A 19,117-nucleotide genomic window follows, 5' to 3' on the forward strand; every position below is an offset into this window, starting at 1 on the left:
AGTGTACACCCATACAAGCATCACACGGGCTGTCAGTCAGGGTACACCCATACAAGCATCACAAACAAACAGGGATTTCCTCTCCTTAGAATGTTTTATATATGTGTGTTAACAGGTTGATCTATCCTTATATAGGTTATCTAACACTAGAGCCATCCAATGCCATAGCCACACTATATTAGAACATGACAGGAGCCGTCCGAGAGGTAAGCGTTGACAGACTGACCTGAGGCCGTACAGCACCGTGCCATCTGGATGCAGTCGGATCATGCGGTTCTTGACTGTCACCCCGTGGACGAAGGACTTCTTGTCATTGATGAAGTAGGTGTCTGGCACCCACAGCTGATCCGCCACCCTGTTGTCCAGGGTCAGGTTGAGGGGGATCCCGGTGTAAGAGAGACGCTTGTCCCTCCACGACTGCTGGAAGTACATGGTGATGGTGTAGTCCTGGAGGGGAGGCACAGCAGGCGTCACGAAAGCGGTTGCGTAGTAAATGTCAGCCACCCAGAGTTAGCATTCCCAGTGTGTGTTTGTGTTTGTGTGCCAGCGTGCGTGTGTGTGTGTGTGCGTGTGTGTGTGTGTGTGTGTGTGAGAGAGAGAGGAAGCAAGACAAGTATGGGAAATATGAAAAACTCATGAAATATGTTCATTGCAAGGTTGTGTTTTTGCAATTGACCTGCTAAAATTCCATATAGCATATATAGTAATAATATCGTCACCCTGTTAAAGTAATGGCCTATGTCATATTTTCAAGTTGTTCAGAAAACAGAAAAAACTGAACCATATATAGAGTATAATATACTCTATATATGGTTCAGTTTTTTCTGTTTTCTGAACAACTTGAAAATATGACTTAGGCCATTACTTTAAGAGGCTGACGATATTAAAGGGGAGAACCCCATCTAAGAACTAAGTAGCCTGAAATCAATTTAAAAGGTGTCACCCAAAGATACTTCACCTCTTCATCTTCCAGTACCAGCATTTTAATGGTTAGTGGTTATTTAATGGTTATTTACAGTCCATTTGAAGGCATCCCGCAAATGCCTTTTAAAACATACAGGAAATTCTGTCTTTAGGTAAAACGCCCGGCAAGAAATGAACATTATCTGATGCTTTGGGGACCAGCCTGTTCACATGACCACCACAGCTGATGTCTCCAACCTGCTCTGACCTCCAGTCCACATCCTTACAAAACCATTTGCTTTGACCTCCACACCCCGACGGACGCCACCGCAGGCGGGGCGCGGCGCCGGCTGCGCTGCCCTCCGTCAGGACGCGTTCCACTGAGTGGTTCATACAGCAGCGTCCTAATCACCATATCTATCTTTAGCTCAGTCGTTTGGCTTTTGTTTTGGTCCCTTTAGATATTATTTTGTTTTGTTCATTTGTATTTATTTTAGATTTGTTCGTTCAGATTTACTTTTGTTTTGGTCATTCAGATTTATTTGATTTGTGACGTTTAGATCAACTTTTCTTTGACGTTGTTGCAGGTTTAGGGGGATGGTAACCTCGGCCCGGTTCTTCTTTTTGGTCTTCCTATCGTAATGATTATAATCCCTACAGTTAGCTACAGTTACATGACTACAGTCAAACATTACGTTTACATTCACATCGCTAAATGAAGTCATCTCTTCATATTGCACGTAGGGTTGTGGTAGGAGTGGTGGAGTGACAGCACGCCTGCAAGAGTCACCTGGTGGCGTCTAGGGAGCGACCATGGAGACGTGGATGGAGAACGTTAAGTCATTTGTTTCTTCTTCTTTGTGATGTGGTCAGGACGGCTATGGAACCGGGAATATGTCACTTCTGATGCTATTAACTAGTGAACCTGAAAGATAACGTTTCTCAAGAATAAAAGATGATCCAGGAGTGAATCCATCCAGGACCGCGTCTCCTAGAGGGGGCCCTGGTCCAGGACCCTGTCTCCTAGAGGGGGCCCTGGTCCAGGACCCTGTCTCCTAGAGGGGGCCCTGGTCCAGGTCCAGGACCCTGTCTCCTAGAGGGGGCCCTGGTCCAGGACCCTGTCTCCTAGAGGGGGCCCTGGTCCAGGTCCAGGACCCTGTCTCCTAGAGGGGGCCCTGGTCCAGGTCCAGGACCCTGTCTCCTAGAGGGGGCCCTGGTCCAGGACCCTGTCTCCTAGAGGGGGCCCTGGTCCAGGACCCTGTCTCCTAGAGGGGGCCCTGGTCCTGGACCGCGTCTCCTAGAGGGGGCCCTGGTCCTGGACCGCGTCTCCTAGAGGGGGCCCTGGTCCAGGACCCTGTCTCCTAGAGGGGGCCCTGGTCCAGGACCCTGTCTCCTAGAGGGGGCCCTGGTCCTGGACCCTGTCTCCTAGAGGGGGTCCAGGTCCAGGACCCTGTCTCCTAGAGGGGGCCCTGGTCCAGGACCCTGTCTCCTAGAGGGGGCCCTGGTCCAGGACCCTGTCTCCTAGCGGGGGCCCTGGTCCAGGACCCTGTCTCCTAGAGGGGGCCCTGGTCCAGGACCCTGTCTCCTAGAGGGGGCCCTGGTCCAGGACCCTGTCTCCTAGAGGGGGCCCTGGTCCAGGACCCTGTCTCCTAGAGGGGGCCCTGGTCCAGGTCCAGGACCCTGTCTCCTAGAGGGGGCCCTGGTCCAGGACCCTGTCTCCTAGAGGGGGCCCTGGTCCAGGACCCTGTCTCCTAGAGGGGGCCCTGGTCCTGGACCCTGTCTCCTAGAGGGGGCCCTGGTCCAGGTCCAGGACCCTGTCTCCTAGAGGGGGCCCTGGTCCAGGTCCAGGACCCTGTCTCCTAGAGGGGGCCCTGGTCCAGGACCCTGTCTCCTAGAGGGGGCCCTGGTCCAGGTCCAGGACCCTGTCTCCTAGAGGGGGCCCTGGTCCTGGACCCTGTCTCCTAGAGGGGGCCCTGGTCCAGGACCCTGTCTCCTAGAGGGGGCCCTGGTCCAGGACCCTGTCTCCTAGAGGGGGCCCTGGTCCAGGACCCTGTCTCCTAGAGGGGGCCCTGGTCCAGGTCCAGGACCCTGTCTCCTAGAGGGGGCCCTGGTCCAGGTCCAGGACCCTGTCTCCTAGAGGGGGCCCTGGTCCAGGACCGTGTCTCCTAGAGGGGGCCCTGGTCCAGGACCGTGTCTCCTAGAGGGGGCCCTGGTCCAGGACCCTGTCTCCTAGAGGGGGCCCTGGTCCTGGTCCAGGACCCTGTCTCCTAGAGGGGGCCCTGGTCCAGGACCCTGTCTCCTAGAGGGGGCCCTGGTCCAGGACCCTGTCTCCTAGAGGGGGCCCTGGTCCAGGTCCAGGACCCTGTCTCCTAGAGGGGGCCCTGGTCCAGGACCCTGTCTCCTAGAGGGGGCCCTGGTCCAGGACCCTGTCTCCTAGAGGGGGCCCTGGTCCAGGACCCTGTCTCCTAGCGGGGCGGCCAGGCCCTGGTCCAGGACCCTGTCTCCTAGCGGGGCGGCCAGGCCCTGGTCCAGGTCCAGGACCCTGTCTCCTAGAGGGGGCCCTGGTCCAGGTCCAGGACCCTGTCTCCTAGCGGGGCGGCCAGGCCCTGGTCCAGGTCCAGGACCCTGTCTCCTAGAGGGGGCCCTGGTCCAGGACCCTGTCTCCTAGCGGGGCGGCCAGGCCCTGGTCCAGGTCCTGGACCCTGTCTCCTAGCGGGGCGGCCAGGCCCTGGTCCAGGCCCTGGTTCAGGTCCTGCTCCATGGGCTCCACTGTGTTGCAGAGCTGCAGTTTAACATTCCACTCACAGCACTCTTGGTTTTTCAGCATTAGTTGCACTTTGCAAAGATGCCTATGCAGGCACTTTAGAAACATGCTGGAGGGATATAAACTTTCCTTTAAAAAAAGATTTTGCTTTCTGTGAGGTAAAACACAATGATCAAATAAACACCGAGCACAACAATATCTAAACAATAATGCGTGTATGTTGCATTTTTTTTGTTAATCATGTTTTCAAACTAGTCATGATTATAATTAAAAGTCGGTCGGTAAAAAAAAGAATACAACCTCAAACCACCAATCCAAGTACTGACAATAATCCTTCCAGAATTGACTCCAGCACGTTCCCTCTGTATCAGACCGCGGTCCCGCTGACTGACAGGAGTTACGTTCACTGAGATGACGCTGGAATAAGAAACTGCTGTCTCATAAGACAGGCGTTTCTAATAACAGACGTTAAGGGGATAGAGAAAGAAGTGTGTCTTTGTGTGCACCTATGAGTGTGTGTGTGTGTGTGTGTGTGTGTGTGTGTGTGTGTGTGTGTTCAGCCTCCGAGGGGATGAATGCTTTCTTTGGAGCCTATTATTAGAAGCAGCTGTTCCTCTGTACGCCCACTTTGCCATCATCACTCTGGCACCTCAGGATTTCCACAGCAAAAATGATGTGCTGAACGTGAGGAGAATACTGTTTTGCTTATGAGCTGCGCTAATGCATGAGGAGGGAGAGGCAGAGAGAGAGCGAGGAAGAGAGAGAGGGAGAGAGACAGCAGTACTGCACCAAAATGCACTGCATTCAATATGCGGACATGAGGAGAAAACAAAAGGATGGCAATGCCCTTGGCATTTATCTCTGTTCCCTCAAACGTCCCCATTGTTGTACGCTCCCTATTCTCCCTGCTTCTCTTACTCTTGACCGTATTTTTCCCTCCATCTCAATTTCTCCCTTTCCGACTAGCTCCATATTTCACTGCAGCAAAGGGAGCCGGCGTGACAAACGTGGGCACTATGAGCGTCAGAGCGATGCGAGCCGTACTGCAGTGGGGCGCTGCTTGACCTAATTCCCCCCCAACGGTTCGTAGGCATCGTTACGGATGTGCAGTCCTTGAAGACATCAGAGGGAAACTCTTCTGCGACCCACGTTTGATCCGTGGCATTTAGTTTGGTCAATTTGATAACGCTAACTATGTACAAGGTCCTAATAAACGATCAGCTAATGAATATGATTTAAGAGCAACGAGATGTTAATTGAATTTCAAATAGTTGTAAATAATCAATTAAGCAATGCTCATACAAGTCTTTATAGTTTGGGGGGTCAGACCTACTTCTGAGACGCGGGCGTCAATTGTTTTTCACTTCTTGACGGTTTGGTATCAGCCTCCGTCATTGTTTCAGAGCCCAGACCCTTTTTAGCACAAATAAGCTACACATTCCATCTGAGACTGATGGTTTGGTTCTAGAAATCGGTGCTAACTGAACTGTAAAATATGAGCATCATTTTAAATGTATGCTCAAGCTGCACTGTATATATATATATATATATATATATATATATATATGTACATCTTCCTGTTAGCGATCTCTACAACAGTTACTGTCGTCGGTGGGGGAAAAGATTTACAGTGAAGAATTCGGCCGCGCTTTATTCTTGAGCAACTATCTATTTAAGATCATTTTTAATGAAATAGCTGCATTAAAAAAGGTAAATAGTGCAGGTATAACAACAATTAAATTAAATTAAGATAGGAACATGGTATAATTATTAATGATTTAACACCTATGATGCAATCTTAGGGCCTGTACAAGAAAAGTAGAATTCAGTGTTGATTGAGGACTATGGGAGTCAAAGTCTTAGCTATGTAAACTAAAAGGCTTGCAGTTCCTTTATAACAACAGGACATGCAACAAGTGTGAGACCTGTTCACTGTAATTAAATATTCAATGCTGAAGTACCCAACCGCACACAATAGCTGGTACAAAGGTGTGCTGGAATGGTACCGTGGCAACATGAACAACGTACACACTTCAACAAAGAACCAACTTCACCAAATTGGCCATACTATTTAAATAGGGATGGAGTCCATTGGCGTCTGACCACTGTCAATGAAACGGGAGGGCCGCGCTGCGGGAGCACGGAGCAGGAGGACATGGCTGAGGTGTGTGACACATACTGGGTGAATCGTAAGTAGTGAACCTCACATTAGGTATGCGTATATAACACCCACGGCACTTTACGTAATGTGTGCGTGTGTGTGTGTGTGCGTGCGTACACACACACACACACATGATGTTAGAGTCATGAGAACGATCAGTCATGTTTGGGTGTGATGGAAGTGGACGGATTCATGATGTGAACTAAAGGAACCAATGACACGTGTTAAAGAAAGGCGTCGAGAGGGGAGAGGACTCAAAGTCTGTGTACAGCAGGAAGCCAGGGGGGCGGAGTCAGCTGACGGCTCTCTGGCTCCGCCCACAATGCTCTTGATTGAAAATAAGCAAAATACACCATACACCAAAATACGCCCTTGCATACAGAGTCGAAGGTCGTCTGTGTGTGTGTGGGGCTAACCCCACCCCTCCACTGCCAGCGCGCGGCGCCCCCTGTGCTGCGGTGTGAGCAGCTCAGCGCTCCCTGGCGCTCAGCGTGTGGACCATAGTCACATTAAAAAACCTTCCTCTGACATTTTCCGTTGTGATTTTCCCCTCGTCAATCAGATAAATACGAGCTGAACTGGACTGTGCACATGGTATGAGACTCATACACATTTGAACCACACCGAGGTAGATTTTTTACGGCTTTAGCCTTTCAATAAATCAGTTTAACCAATCACAATAGGGTATGTTTGTCCAAGTCACCATGGACACATGTTGTAGGACACAGCGAGGAAACAGCCCGTTTAAGTTTCTCAACACACAGTCCTCTTATTGAACCGATAGTAAACCTAGAATTACTTAAGGGGATACATTGGCTGCTTTTGATAACATGTGTGTCTGTGTGCAGTTGTATCGCAACAGTTTTGGTTTCAGATACCAATTTTCTCAGACAGAGCGCTAGCCTACTCTAGTTATCAAACAAGGAAACAATCTGTTAAGAGGGTCCAACTTCTAGGAACCTTCTACTGCGGTATAACGCCACGGTGTGTGTTCCTCTAGGGGTCTCAGAGACTTCTACCACCCTGGTTAGTGGGGCACAACGATGGTACTAACACAAATGGGCCATAACCATGGGAATAACATGCCCTCCTACTTCCTATCACTCCTAGCCAGAAGCATTTTTATTTCATTTTATTTAAGATGTTGTTTTTTAAAATTTTTAACCGTTCATTGCGGGCTACTGTAGAAACTTGGTTGTTCTACATGGTGGTTGATATAAAGGGACCGTTCTAAGGTAACGAAAACACAACAATTCTTATTTTAATGGGATTATACACTATACACTATTATATTCACATTCTGCCGGTGAAGTCTGTTACACTAGATGCCACTAAATTCTACACACTGCACCTTAAAGCTAGTATTCCTGAGAACAAAATATAACACAACTCAAATTTGAATAAATAGCAGCAATCTTCTTTTAACTTTTCAGACACAAAATAAAAAAATTCCATTTTATTTACAAAAAAACACAATGTACTTTACTTAATTTTATTTTATTTAGTTTTCCCACCACTCAAATTACTGTTAGATGTTTTATGTGTAAAATGTTCAAAGCTCATTGCACCTGGTCGTTTGGGATTCAGATCACAGAGTTTGGAGTCAGGCTTGTGGGCGAGGGGCTCCGAGCTATCGGATGGTGACCAGGAGTCGCCTCCACTCAGTTCTGAGAGGGGTGCAGGTGCTGCTTGTGCTCACTATGCTCTTCTGGAAGAGTCTTGACTACAGGTGGAACGTGTCCGCGGTTCCTCCTGCTTCCTCCTCGGGAAACCGCAGACACAACAGGTTTCAGTAATCAGGCTGTGACTCGCTGGGTGCAGGGAGGAGTGGGAGCCAGTGGATGCTTACTGACCAGTAGAGTTGTGTCTGCCCTGACACAAGAGGAAGGTATCTCATGGGCAGCTTTTCTTTTTTTAAGTCTTTAAACTGCTGACTGTCGAGCATGAGTGTGTGTGGTGACCCATGTACAGAGGATTTTATCTTCAGTTTTGTGATGACTGAAAACGACGTGATCATACGGAGTCAGCCTCTCGTAGCGGCCGGAATATGAGGCTCCAAGCACACGGTAATGTTTACCATTTCACTCCACCGCAGACCGAGGTAGTCTCTGGACCGGGTGAAGCTGGTTCCTTCTACTGGGGGTTCTATAATGTACTCTGTCTGCAGCGACTGAGGGACTACTGCTCTGTGAGCCTTCATGATGATTCCCTCCTTGATAAGGAGCTCGTCTCTGGACTGGTGGGACGCTGCACTGCTCAGGAGGCCAACCCTGTGTCAGGGTGTTGCTGACGGTCAGTGAATCTTCTGCCGTGTGTCCTGCGTTCCTCCAGGCGAGGTGGATAACACATGGGTCATCGGCAGAAAGCTGTTCTCTTTGTTTTCTGAAGGGTGTATGTTCTTTGAGCCTGTGACAGGGAATTGGCCAGGTAAAGCATATGCTGTAGTCATGGCGGCAATGTGTAGATTCACCTGCTGCTGGGGATTGTGACGAGGGGCTGGTTACTATGGAGACTGGCTTACCATAGATAATATAATACTTTGAGCATGCAAAAAAAACAGCTACCAACCATTATTTCTCAATCTGTGCAGAACAGGTTTGGGTTTGGTTAGGGTTTGGGTTTGGGTTTGGTTAGGGTTAGGGTTAGGGTTTGGTTAGGGTTAGGGTTAGGGTTTGGGTTTGGTTAGGGTTTGGGTTTGGTTAGGGTTAGGGTTTGGGTTTGGTTAGGGTTAGGGTTTGGGTTTGGGTTTGGTTAGGGTTGTGGATACATGAAGATATGCTGCTGTATCTTGGTGGCACTTCAATTTACAATACACTGTGAACTTGCTACGAGCGTAAGTTTGGGATAAACTTCCTAGTAGTGATAGTTGACCATACCAAGAGATTGTCAACTTCTGGGACTTCTACGCCCTCTAGGACAGGCATCTCGCTGATTACCGTCATGGAAGAATCTGGATTCATCTGCGTTGAGGCCTTTGCTGGTAGGTAGATGACCAACATGGTTGACCTGATTCAGCCGGAGCCTCCTCTTGAGGGGGATGTGTCTCAGGAGCCTCCTCTTGAGGGGGATGTGTCTCAGGAGCCTCCTCTTGAGGGGGATGTGTCTCAGGAGCCTCCTCTTGAGGGGGATGTGTCTCAGGAGCCTCCTCTTGAGGGGGATGTGTCTCAGGAGCCTCCTCTTGAGGGGGATGTGTCTCAGGAGCCTCCTCTTGAGGGGGATGTGTCTCAGGAGCCTCCTCTTGAGGGGGACGTGTCTCAGACTTTTCCAGACATGGACAATTTAGCACTTTCTTTAATTCATATCAGCACTGGGGAATACGGCATATATCTGTTTGACTGAACTCTGGAATACCTCCATGGACAAATTAATTCCAAAGGGCAACCTGAGAATGTACCGAGTGTACCGTCGGAGCGGTGTGACAGAGGTGTTTATGAGCGATTACTTATGGTTTGTGGAGACTTGCCAAAAGGAGCTCATCTGTCCAGACCTGAGAAGACTGTGGCGTTTGACATTTATGATGCAACCTCTCCGCCAGTACGTGTGAGCCTCCCCGGGGTCAATGCGTATGTCTTTAGTTTGCTCCTTGTTCATTTTCGCCATGGATGACGTCCACTCAAATAGCTCGGAGCCAAGAATGATTCTATCTCTCCCATCCTGTCAAGCACTGCTTTTACTCTGCACTGCATGGCTATCGGGTATCTTGACATTTGTCTCTTGCTACAGGTAAGCAACAGATATTGGACATCAAACAATTATCCCCGATTAAGATGGGGCAATTATCCTACATTGAAATGTTGTAGTTTATAAAACTCATGGGCAGTCTTTTCCAAATGTGTTAATACTAATTTATTTATAATTGTAAACTTTATTAACATGTGCCACATACTTAATTCAATCAGCACCTTTTCACATATAGATCTCTAGGCTGCTTCGTTAGGACTACTTTGATGTTTGAACGAGAGAACAAGCAGCTCACTGAGTCACCCTGACTACCTGTCCTCCCTGCAGGCCATGTTCACCACTGAGAACACCATTACTGCTTGTTGTGGTCTGTTCTGTTTAGGTACATTCATAGCTCCATGTCAAGGCAAGCAATTTGGTTATGACGGTATCCATAGACATTATGCTTATAAAAACAAAATACAGTGTCTGGGGGAAATGCGCAAAATCGTTTTTTTAAATGCTGACTCATGATTGTGACATGACCCAGACAGTTGTGGCAAGCTGGGAATGTGCATAGGAGAAGGTATAGCTACAAGGAGGAGAAGGTATAGCTACAAGGAGGAGAAGGTATCGCTACAAGGAGGAGAAGGTATAGCTACAAGGAGGAGAAGGTATCGCTACAAGGAGGAGAAGGTATCGCTACAAGGAGGAGAAGGTATCGCTACAAGGAGGAGAAGGTATCGCTACAAGGAGGAGAAGGTATCGCTACAAGGAGGAGAAGGTATCGCTACAAGGAGGAGAAGGTATCGCTACAAGGAGGAGAAGGCGGCTTTTAAAAAAGGCTGCAAACGCTAATATTACTTAATACAAAAACAGTGTTTTTACATTTAGCCCTAGTGGATTGATTTCATTCCCACTTTATGCGCAAACTGGGGATTTCCAGGCATTTATTCTTCTCTTATATACACACAGTTTTCTGTTATGTTTTGATTTAAAGCACATATAAATATAATTTTAAATCCTGTGTATCTCCGGCACCAACCTCACCAGTCCCAACAAGGTTTGAATACTAATGAAAATAAATGACATATTTACTTATTTGAAGCTTTTGCCCAAAAAAATGCTAATGAGTGAAAATAACACCCTCAGTGTACAAAACTCAAACTGCAAACTCAAACTGCGACTGCAGCAAAACAACCACCACATGCCTTCTCACTGTATCTCCACGTTGACAACCCCTCTGCATGCTCTGGCTTACAGATGAAGAGGAAGTAAGCCTGGGATAAGGAGACGTGATGGATGTGATGAAAGACAAAAGGTAGTCTCTTTTTTCTTTCATAGTTTTCCACAGGTCAGACCGCTGCAAAGACCAGTTGAAAGAAGCTGATCACATTAAACGTTAAGCCCCGAGCAACCATCGAACCAAGCCCTCATGTTCCACCCTCTGACACTGCCCGGCAGAGAGAGGTCGGCCCAGGCATTCCGTCTCCATTCGATGGAATGCAATGATTATCCACATAATTGGATGGAAGTCCATTAACCTCATGCATAATGGCTCTGGAGTGGACCTGCTAACGTCCGGAAATCCAAGTTGTTAAAAGCCCCCTAAGTTGGGCCATGGCTGGACTCAGATGAGCAACAAAATGCTTGCTGGCATATCTTATCCAGAAACAGCAAAATGGCACTTAGATCAAAACGTAGACCAGGTGAATGAATCAAGAAAGCTGCACGTTGAATTTTTTTAGTTTTTTTTTTTAGGTGCAGCAAATGGTGGAGCAAATGAAGAAACTGGGTTTAAATGAATCTTGCAGCGTTCATAGAGCTAGAGTTCCCTCACTCATCTATCATCACTTCCCTTTTGTACATTTCTAGAAACGTTATTGCTGCAGCACAGTTTATTTAAGGCAAAGTAAGGCAGGAAGATGTCACATACATTCACACTCTCTCTCTTTCTCTCTCACTCTCTCTCTCTCTATATATATATATATACATCCATATATTTATATATCCATTCATATAGATTTAGATATAAATTTATATGTAGAACAGACATGTTACATTTTGCGATCGTGGGCAGATTGGGCAACATTGCTGTGCATTTGAGGACATTTTTTATTCAAACTCTCTGCACTACTGGTCAAATCTCATCTCTTTGTGCATTGCTGGTGCATAACAATATACACACAAACAGAAGATTTCAGTCAAACTTGTGGTGAACTTTAAGACATCTTTGCAGTTTGGTACAATAACTGTTAGTACAATTGATGTTAAAAAACTGCAATTTAAAATGAGGTTGGATATCCATCTGCAAATACAACGGATAAAGTGGCTTATTATGTCCATGATTGATATATGAACCAGCACTGTGAATGTGTGGATAATATACAAAGACTGGCAGTGCCTGACCCCCAGACCAACGCTGTAGTACATATACAACATCTAGATCCACTTAGAACTGTTAGCACACTTCAGAATTATCCGGGGGCAGCCGGAGAACAACGGCGTTGGCTGCGGCTCTCCTTCATGTCTCACGTTGCATCAATCGTCTCACCTTCTCCCAGCTTTCCTTGTGACAGCGGATCTTGTCTGGTGTCTAAGACTGTACATGTCTCACAATGATCTGAAATCGCCCTTTAAACTTCTCCCCAACTGACAAGACCACAATAACCTGACAAGCATACAGGCATCAGGTCACCCCCCAACTCTGACTCGATATGCAATGAAGACCCTGGATACTGTCTCCGTTTTCATCTGAGCAGCTAGAAGGTCATTAACTGGCATTGGAACCACAATGAAAAAAAGATGTGCGAAATGACTGGACACGTGTGAACTTTTCACAATTTGCCCGAAATAATTCATGTTTTTCACTTATAACTGCAGCAAACATCGCGACAAATCGTACTTATAAACAACGTGAGTGATTGTATCTAGTCACAACATTTCCGTAACAAGTAGACATTATCTTCAACGCTCTATCCAACAATATTCAAGGGTAACATGACAAATATATATAAATAAATAAAATGACAAATAAACACTCGTATCAAAAGTACTACACGCACTAACACGTCACTGGCTGCCTCTGTAACGAACATACTTAGTTATAAAGCACACATTTGAAATAAAATAGGATCAGGCATAATGACCGCCCTTTGTCCACAGATATGAGCCGTGCTGCTCATACACCCAGTGACAGCCCTACATACCAGTAAGAATAGGGGAGAGGGGAACTAAAGGTCAGTCTAAATGACCTGCTTTGGTCTTTTAATTGAGTGAAGGTTAAAGTTTGAATAAGGAAAATATGTAAAAAGTTCAAACATTAGGTTGAAGGCCGTGCCCATGCAGTGACTTTAGACGGGTCTGTGTTGGCCAAAGATCACCTGGACGGCCTCGCCAGGCCAGTGAGCATGTTCAGCTAATTGAGCAGCCTAGGCTTACTTCAAATATCACGTATTGCAATGACTTTTCTTTTATCTTCTATGCTCATCAACTCCATTAAATACGGTTGTATCTCACCATGAATATGAATAAAATGTGTCTGCATGGGTTTGGCGTGAATGAGGTTAGACACATGCTCCTCATAAGGTGACCTGGAACATGTCAAGGTGTCGCTCTCCTTTACGTTCTACATTCTGCACTGCGTGCACTTCTCTGTAACATGTCAACAGATGGCCATTAGCAAACTAACTGACATGGCACATGTTCACTGAGGATGGCTGTGTGTGCGTGTGTGAGACTGAGTGAGTGAGTGACTGCGTGTGTGTGTGTGTGTGTGTGTGTGTGCGCGCGCAAATGTATTTGTGTGTGTGTGTGTGTGTGTGTGTGTGAGAGTGTGTGTGTGTGTGTGTGAGAGTGGGTGTGAGAGTGAGTGAGTGAGTGAGTGAGTGAGTGAGTGAGTGAGTGTGCTGCTATTCCGCGTTTAAATGCTCAGTGGTCATATAAACGATGGTGATAGTGAAGCAGATAGCTATTTCTGTCTCAACATGGGTCCTATCCCCCTTTGACATAGCTTGCCATGCGATTGTGTGTGTGTGTGTGTGTGTGTGTGTGTGTGTGTGTGTGTGTGTGTGTGTGTGTGTGTGGGTGGACAGAATAGCTGAGAAGTCATTTTTGACAAAAGATGGAGGACACCTAAAACCCCTAATGTCTCTCCCCCTGTCTTCCCCTGTCTCCCCCTGTCTCCCCCTGTCTCTCCCTGTCTCTCCCTGTCCTGTGTCTCCCCCTGTCTCCCCCTGTCTCCCCCTGTCTCTCCCTGTCCTGTGTCTCCCCCTCTCTCCCCCTGTCTCCCCCTGTCTCCCCCTGTCTCCCCCTGTCTCTCCCTGTCCTGTGTCTCCCCCTGTCTCCCCCTGTCTCCCCCTGTCTCTCCCTGTCCTGTGTCTCCCCCTGTCTCCCCCTGTCTCCCCCTGTCTCCCCCTGTCCTGTGTCTCTCTCTGCCTGGTGCCTGGTGATTGGCCGACCGGATGCATATGAATTGCTTTGACACGTTGCGTTTTGGTCCGTGGTGGAAGGCGGGCGAATGTGTGTTTCAGAGAACACATTGCACCAAGCATATGTCCCCGGGCCGGTGTGTGTGTGTGTGTGCTGAGAGCGGTGATAAGATGCGCTAGGTGTTTCTAATGTCCTCCACGCACGCTGGTCACACATGTTCCACTCAGATCACTGCGGTCACTCACCATGTTGACTTCTGACACCATGTCGATGCTGGCGATGTCTATGCTCATACCGACGTCCACCGGAGCACCTTGGGAATAGGACGAGAGTGGATTCAGTTGCTGCACTAAGATGATCATCATGATGATCAATGGATGTTGTCCATTTTGCCAAAACGCGTTTACCTCCAAAGTCAGGCCTCAGACGAATGTCATAACCCTTCAGTAGTTTGTCCACGGTGGCTTTCACATAGGACATGTTGCTGGGCTCGTTGGCGCTGAGGGGGGGTGGGGGAGGGGGGGGGGGGGTGCAGAATGGATGAGAACTATGAAATAACAGTTTAAAGGAATCAAAATGCGCTCTCTGAAGGACATCATGCAGTCATGCGGTGTTGGAGTGTTTTTTGGGTTACCTCTGCGCACCGCAGACCATGGCCACAAGGAGGGACAGACAGCCGACCCCCCACCGTCCGCGGTCCTGAGTCGTCCACATCACTCTGATCCTGGAGACGACTATATATATAATATAAAGATATGAACGATAGAACTTAGTCCCCGGTTGTCCAGTTACTGCAAAACCAACGCATGCGCGCTGTCATCGACATGAAAGCCAAATGTCCTATTCGAGATGAATCGGAGTGCAAAAGAAAACGGGTGCACCGGTGTCACCTGGAGTGGAGCAGACGTTATAGCGCAGGAGAAAAGGCGCATAGGTTCTGTCAGTGGATCCAGACCCGGTTCAGTCTGCTAAGGAGGCCATCCCCTCCGGCGTCCTCCAGCCTTTCAGCAGCAGTGTCCCGCAGCACGAATGTGCATCAGGCTCATCTCGGTGGGCTGTAGTGTCGTTCTTCTGAAGGTCTCCAGATATGAAGCAGTGAGGAGATCACCTCTAGTCACCTAGAAGAGGAGCATCGTGCAGCCCGAGCACGTCTGGAGAGCTGCTGCGCATTGTGCCTGTAGTACCTGCGCGCCCCCGCTGCGCGCCCCCGCTCCTCCTCGGATTCACGTCACTGGCTCCACACGCCACAGAGTTCACCATGTGTTCAACAAATTCACCAAGACATGTTTCAGGAATTAAAATCCATAGACTAATAATGATAAATTAAATGGGGACAATCCCTTAAAGCGCGGAGGAGGCTGGCGGACGACGTGTGTTCCGATAACGTGTTGTTAGTCCGGTGGAAGTCAGCTGTGACGCTTCGTCTCTGGGCCCGAACAGCCGAAGCCTCACTCGGGATCAATCCCCCCTCGGGAGGAGCTGGACAGGAGGGGAGGAGGGGGAGGAGGAGGGGGAGGCGAGGGGAGGAGGAGGGGGACGCGAGGGGAGGAGGGGGAGGGGGAGAGGAGGAGAAGGAGGTGGAGGGGGAGGCAAGGGGAGGGGGAGAGGAGGAGAAGGAGGGGGAGGCGCGGGGAGGAGGGGAGGAGGAGAAGGAGGGGGAGGAGAGGAGGAAGAGCAGAAGAGGAGGAGAAGGGGGTATTGCGTGTGCATGTGTGTTTGCGTGCAAGCCTGCGTGCGTGTGTGTGCGTGCATGCATGCGTGCGTGTGTGTGTGTGTGTGTGCGTGTGTGTGCGTGTGTGACTATATATCTTAGGAAGGCAAATATCCTAAAAGTTCCGGAATGGGCAATGGTTGAACCTGTTTCACATCATAATGTCATGAAAGCCTTTCTTACACTCGTCTCTACCACTGAAAGGCTTCACTCCCACCAGAGGACTGGAGCCCTGAAGGCCTCCAGACAGGCTGGACCACCAGGGGCACAGATCAGATGAAGCATCAAACTTAAGCTATATTTGTATTTGCCAGTGGCCTCTCGATGTGGCATATACTGGCAGAATTACTTATTGTTTTTGTTACAATTTGTGACAATTGTATTGTTAATAATCATTAAAACCCTGATGTCATCAGAAATGTACGTTCATTTACCAGCAGGTTTCTCATGGTGATAGATGATAACTATTGGATGGCTGTATTGTCTGTGTTGCGTCACCTTTTATTGCGGCATTTCTATCATAATCATGTTTGGCGTCACAGTATACGTCTTGCTCTACACACGGTGTGCATCTCTTCATCAGAAGGCCTGCTTGTACTTCATCCCCCCTAAGCCTCCATACCATCTACTACATCCTCCATACAAGCTCCTCCATACATAACAATCCATTCAATTATAAATTTAACATCAAACTCAACATTTTAATTGGCCTGTTAATCCTATTGGAAATTCTCATTCATATTAAACTTTAGAACTCTTGCCAGTAGAGGGCCTCATAGTGCACACAAACACACACACACACACACACACGCACGCACGCACACACACAACACACACACACACCACACACACACACACCCACCCACCCGTACACACACACATACACACACACACACGCACGCACACACACACACACAGACACACACGCACACACACACACACACACACGCACACATTGATAGACAGAATATATAGAAATAGGATATAGGATGGCTCACATTCTATCATATCTACATATACTGTGACGCGCAGAGCCCAACACCCCTGAAGCATCACCTCTGAAGGTGTGAAGGAGCCTCATCTGCACCATGGATAGAGAGACTGCTGTATGTCAGAGTCTGTCTGTCGGCCTGTTGTGACAGTCAGAAGACCTGTTGTTGTGACAGTCAGAAGGCCTGTTGTTGTGACAGTCAGAAGACCTGTTGTTGTGACAGTCAGAAGGCCTGTTGTTGTGACAGTCAGAAGACCTGTTGTTGTGACAGTCAGAAGACCTGTTGTTGTGACAGTCAGAAGGCCTGTTGTTGTGACAGTCAGAAGACCTGTTGTTGTGACAGTCAGACAGCCTGTTGTTGTGACAGTCAGAAGACCTGTTGTTGTGACAGTCAGAAGGCCTGTTGTTGTGACAGTCAGAAGACCTGTTGTTGTGACAGTCAGAAGACCTGTTGTTGTGACAGTCAGAAGGCCTGTTGTTGTGACAGTCAGAAGACCTGTTGTTGTGACAGTCAGAAGACCTGTTGTTGTGACAGTCAGAAGGCCTGTTGTTGTGACAGTCAGAAGACCTGTTGTTGTGACAGTCAGAAGGCCTGTTGTTGTGACAGTCAGAAGACTGTTGTTGTGACAGTCAGACAGCCTGTTGTTGTGACAGTCAGAAGACCTGTTGTTGTGACAGTCAGAAGGCCTGTTTGTTGTGACAGTCAGAAGACCTGTTGTTGTGACAGTCAGACAGCCTGTTGTTGTGACAGTCAGAAGACCTGTTGTTGTGACAGTCAGAAGGCCTGTTGTTGTGACAGTCAGAAGACCTGTTGTTGTGGACAGTCAGAAGGCCTGTTGTGACAGTCAGAAGGCCTGTTGTTGTGAACAGTCAGAAGGCCTGTTGTTGTGACAGTCAGAAGACCTGTTGTTGTGACAGTCAGAAGGCCTGTTGTTGTGAACAGTCAGAAGGCTGTTGTTGTGACAGTCAGAAGACCTGTTGTTGTGACAGTCAGAAGGCCTGTTGTTGTGACAGTCAGAAGACCTGTTGTTGTGACAGTCAGAAGGCCTGTTGTTGTGACAGTCGGAAGACCTGTTGTGCACAGTAGGAAGGCCTGTTGTTGTGACAGTCAGAAGACCTGTTGTTGTGACAGTCAGAAGACCTGTTGTGGACAGTAGGAAGGCCTGTTGTTGTGACAGTCAGAAGGCCTGTTGTTGTGACAGTAGGAAGGCCTGTTGTTGTGACAGTCAGAAGACCTGTTGTGGACAGTAGGAAGGCCTGTTATAGACAGTCTGAAGCCCTGTTGTGATAAACCGCAAGCTTTGGTTATTGATGGTGCTCTCTTACCATTCGTTCACACCAAAATGGAAATTGAGTTTGCTCGTGCGAGTAGTACTCACGGGAGTGATTTGTGCAAGTTTGATCTTTCAAATTTACTCGTGTGAGTGTAGGAGGAGGGCTTTCCTCTTGTGACTGCCTAAGTTTCTTTCCAAACGACGCAGTCGTTTAGGATTCATAATATTATCGGGGGCACACACAGCTTTGGCCCTGATATTATATATTATATTATATAGATATTTATATATTATATTATATAATATCATCATCTTTCTCCTCCAAGCTGCGGTTCACTCGCTGATTGGCTGTTACGTTACGTTATGTCAAATCTTGCAGCAGGTTTTTCTAGCGACAAAAGTCGTCTGATACGCGTCTCTACGTTGACTTTGTATGGAGTCGCGTCTTTTTCGGTGTGAACGCGGCATTAGCGCTGCTGTAGTTCTATAGCCATTTCACATGCAGAGTTTCATAGTGTTCACAAGTCAAACAAGTCAAATGTGCTTACAATATAGTGTATAGTGTAGTGTATAGATTTGTATTTATATATTCACATTCACACTAATTTTTATTACCAGCAGAGGGCAATATCTCTCTCTCTCTCTCTCTCTCTCTCTCTCTCTCTCTCTCTCTCTCTCTCTCTCTCTCTCTCTCTCTCTCTCTCTCTCTCTCTCTCTCTCTCTCTCTCTCTCTCTCTCTCTTCTCCTCTCTCTCTCTCTCTCTCTCTCTCTCTCTCTCTCTCTCTCTCTCTCTCTCTCTAGTGCCATTATGCCCTCTACTGGTATTAAGATTTCCAAAGGTGTTGCTTTACAAATGGTCCTGTTTGACACATTCATATTTATAACCACAGTTAAACTATTCTGTGCATTTTCTATCTTCCCATCTTCAAATACACACTGCACATACATCATTCAGTAGTGACATTTTTTTTTTACTTTAAATAAATGTACGTGCATGCATCTGATGAGACATACAGAATATATGATACCGTTTTGTGCAAAAATAGAATACACATAAAAACAATGCAAACAAATTTCAATCAATTCTGTAGAATCAAGCATTGTTTAAATGTAATTGAAATTTATACCAAAGATAAAATATAGTACATAATATACACACACTTTTGGTTGATCTAAGATCACGTTGAAGTGGTGGACACAAAGCTTAATGTTCTCCTGTGTT

General features: G+C 47.5%; 1 protein-coding gene across 1 annotated transcript in view; it reads right to left on the reverse strand.

Moving 5' to 3' along the window:
* gabrb1 (gamma-aminobutyric acid type A receptor subunit beta1) overlaps positions 1-14,633 on the reverse strand; it is a gene marked incomplete at both ends in the record, with an annotated part of 37,016 nt that extends 22,383 nt beyond the window's left edge. Inside the window, 4 exons of the mRNA XM_084482470.1 lie at positions 227-447; positions 14,165-14,232; positions 14,327-14,418; positions 14,554-14,633. Coding sequence (XP_084338596.1) covers positions 227-447; positions 14,165-14,232; positions 14,327-14,418; positions 14,554-14,633 — 461 coding nt within the window. The remainder of the gene's footprint in view (positions 1-226; positions 448-14,164; positions 14,233-14,326; positions 14,419-14,553) is intronic.
* Between the last annotated feature and the right edge of the window lie 4,484 nt (positions 14,634-19,117).

Source organism: Micromesistius poutassou (assembly GCF_964030765.1).
Source record: "Micromesistius poutassou genome assembly, chromosome: 17".
Classification (NCBI taxonomy): domain Eukaryota; kingdom Metazoa; phylum Chordata; class Actinopteri; order Gadiformes; family Gadidae; genus Micromesistius; species Micromesistius poutassou.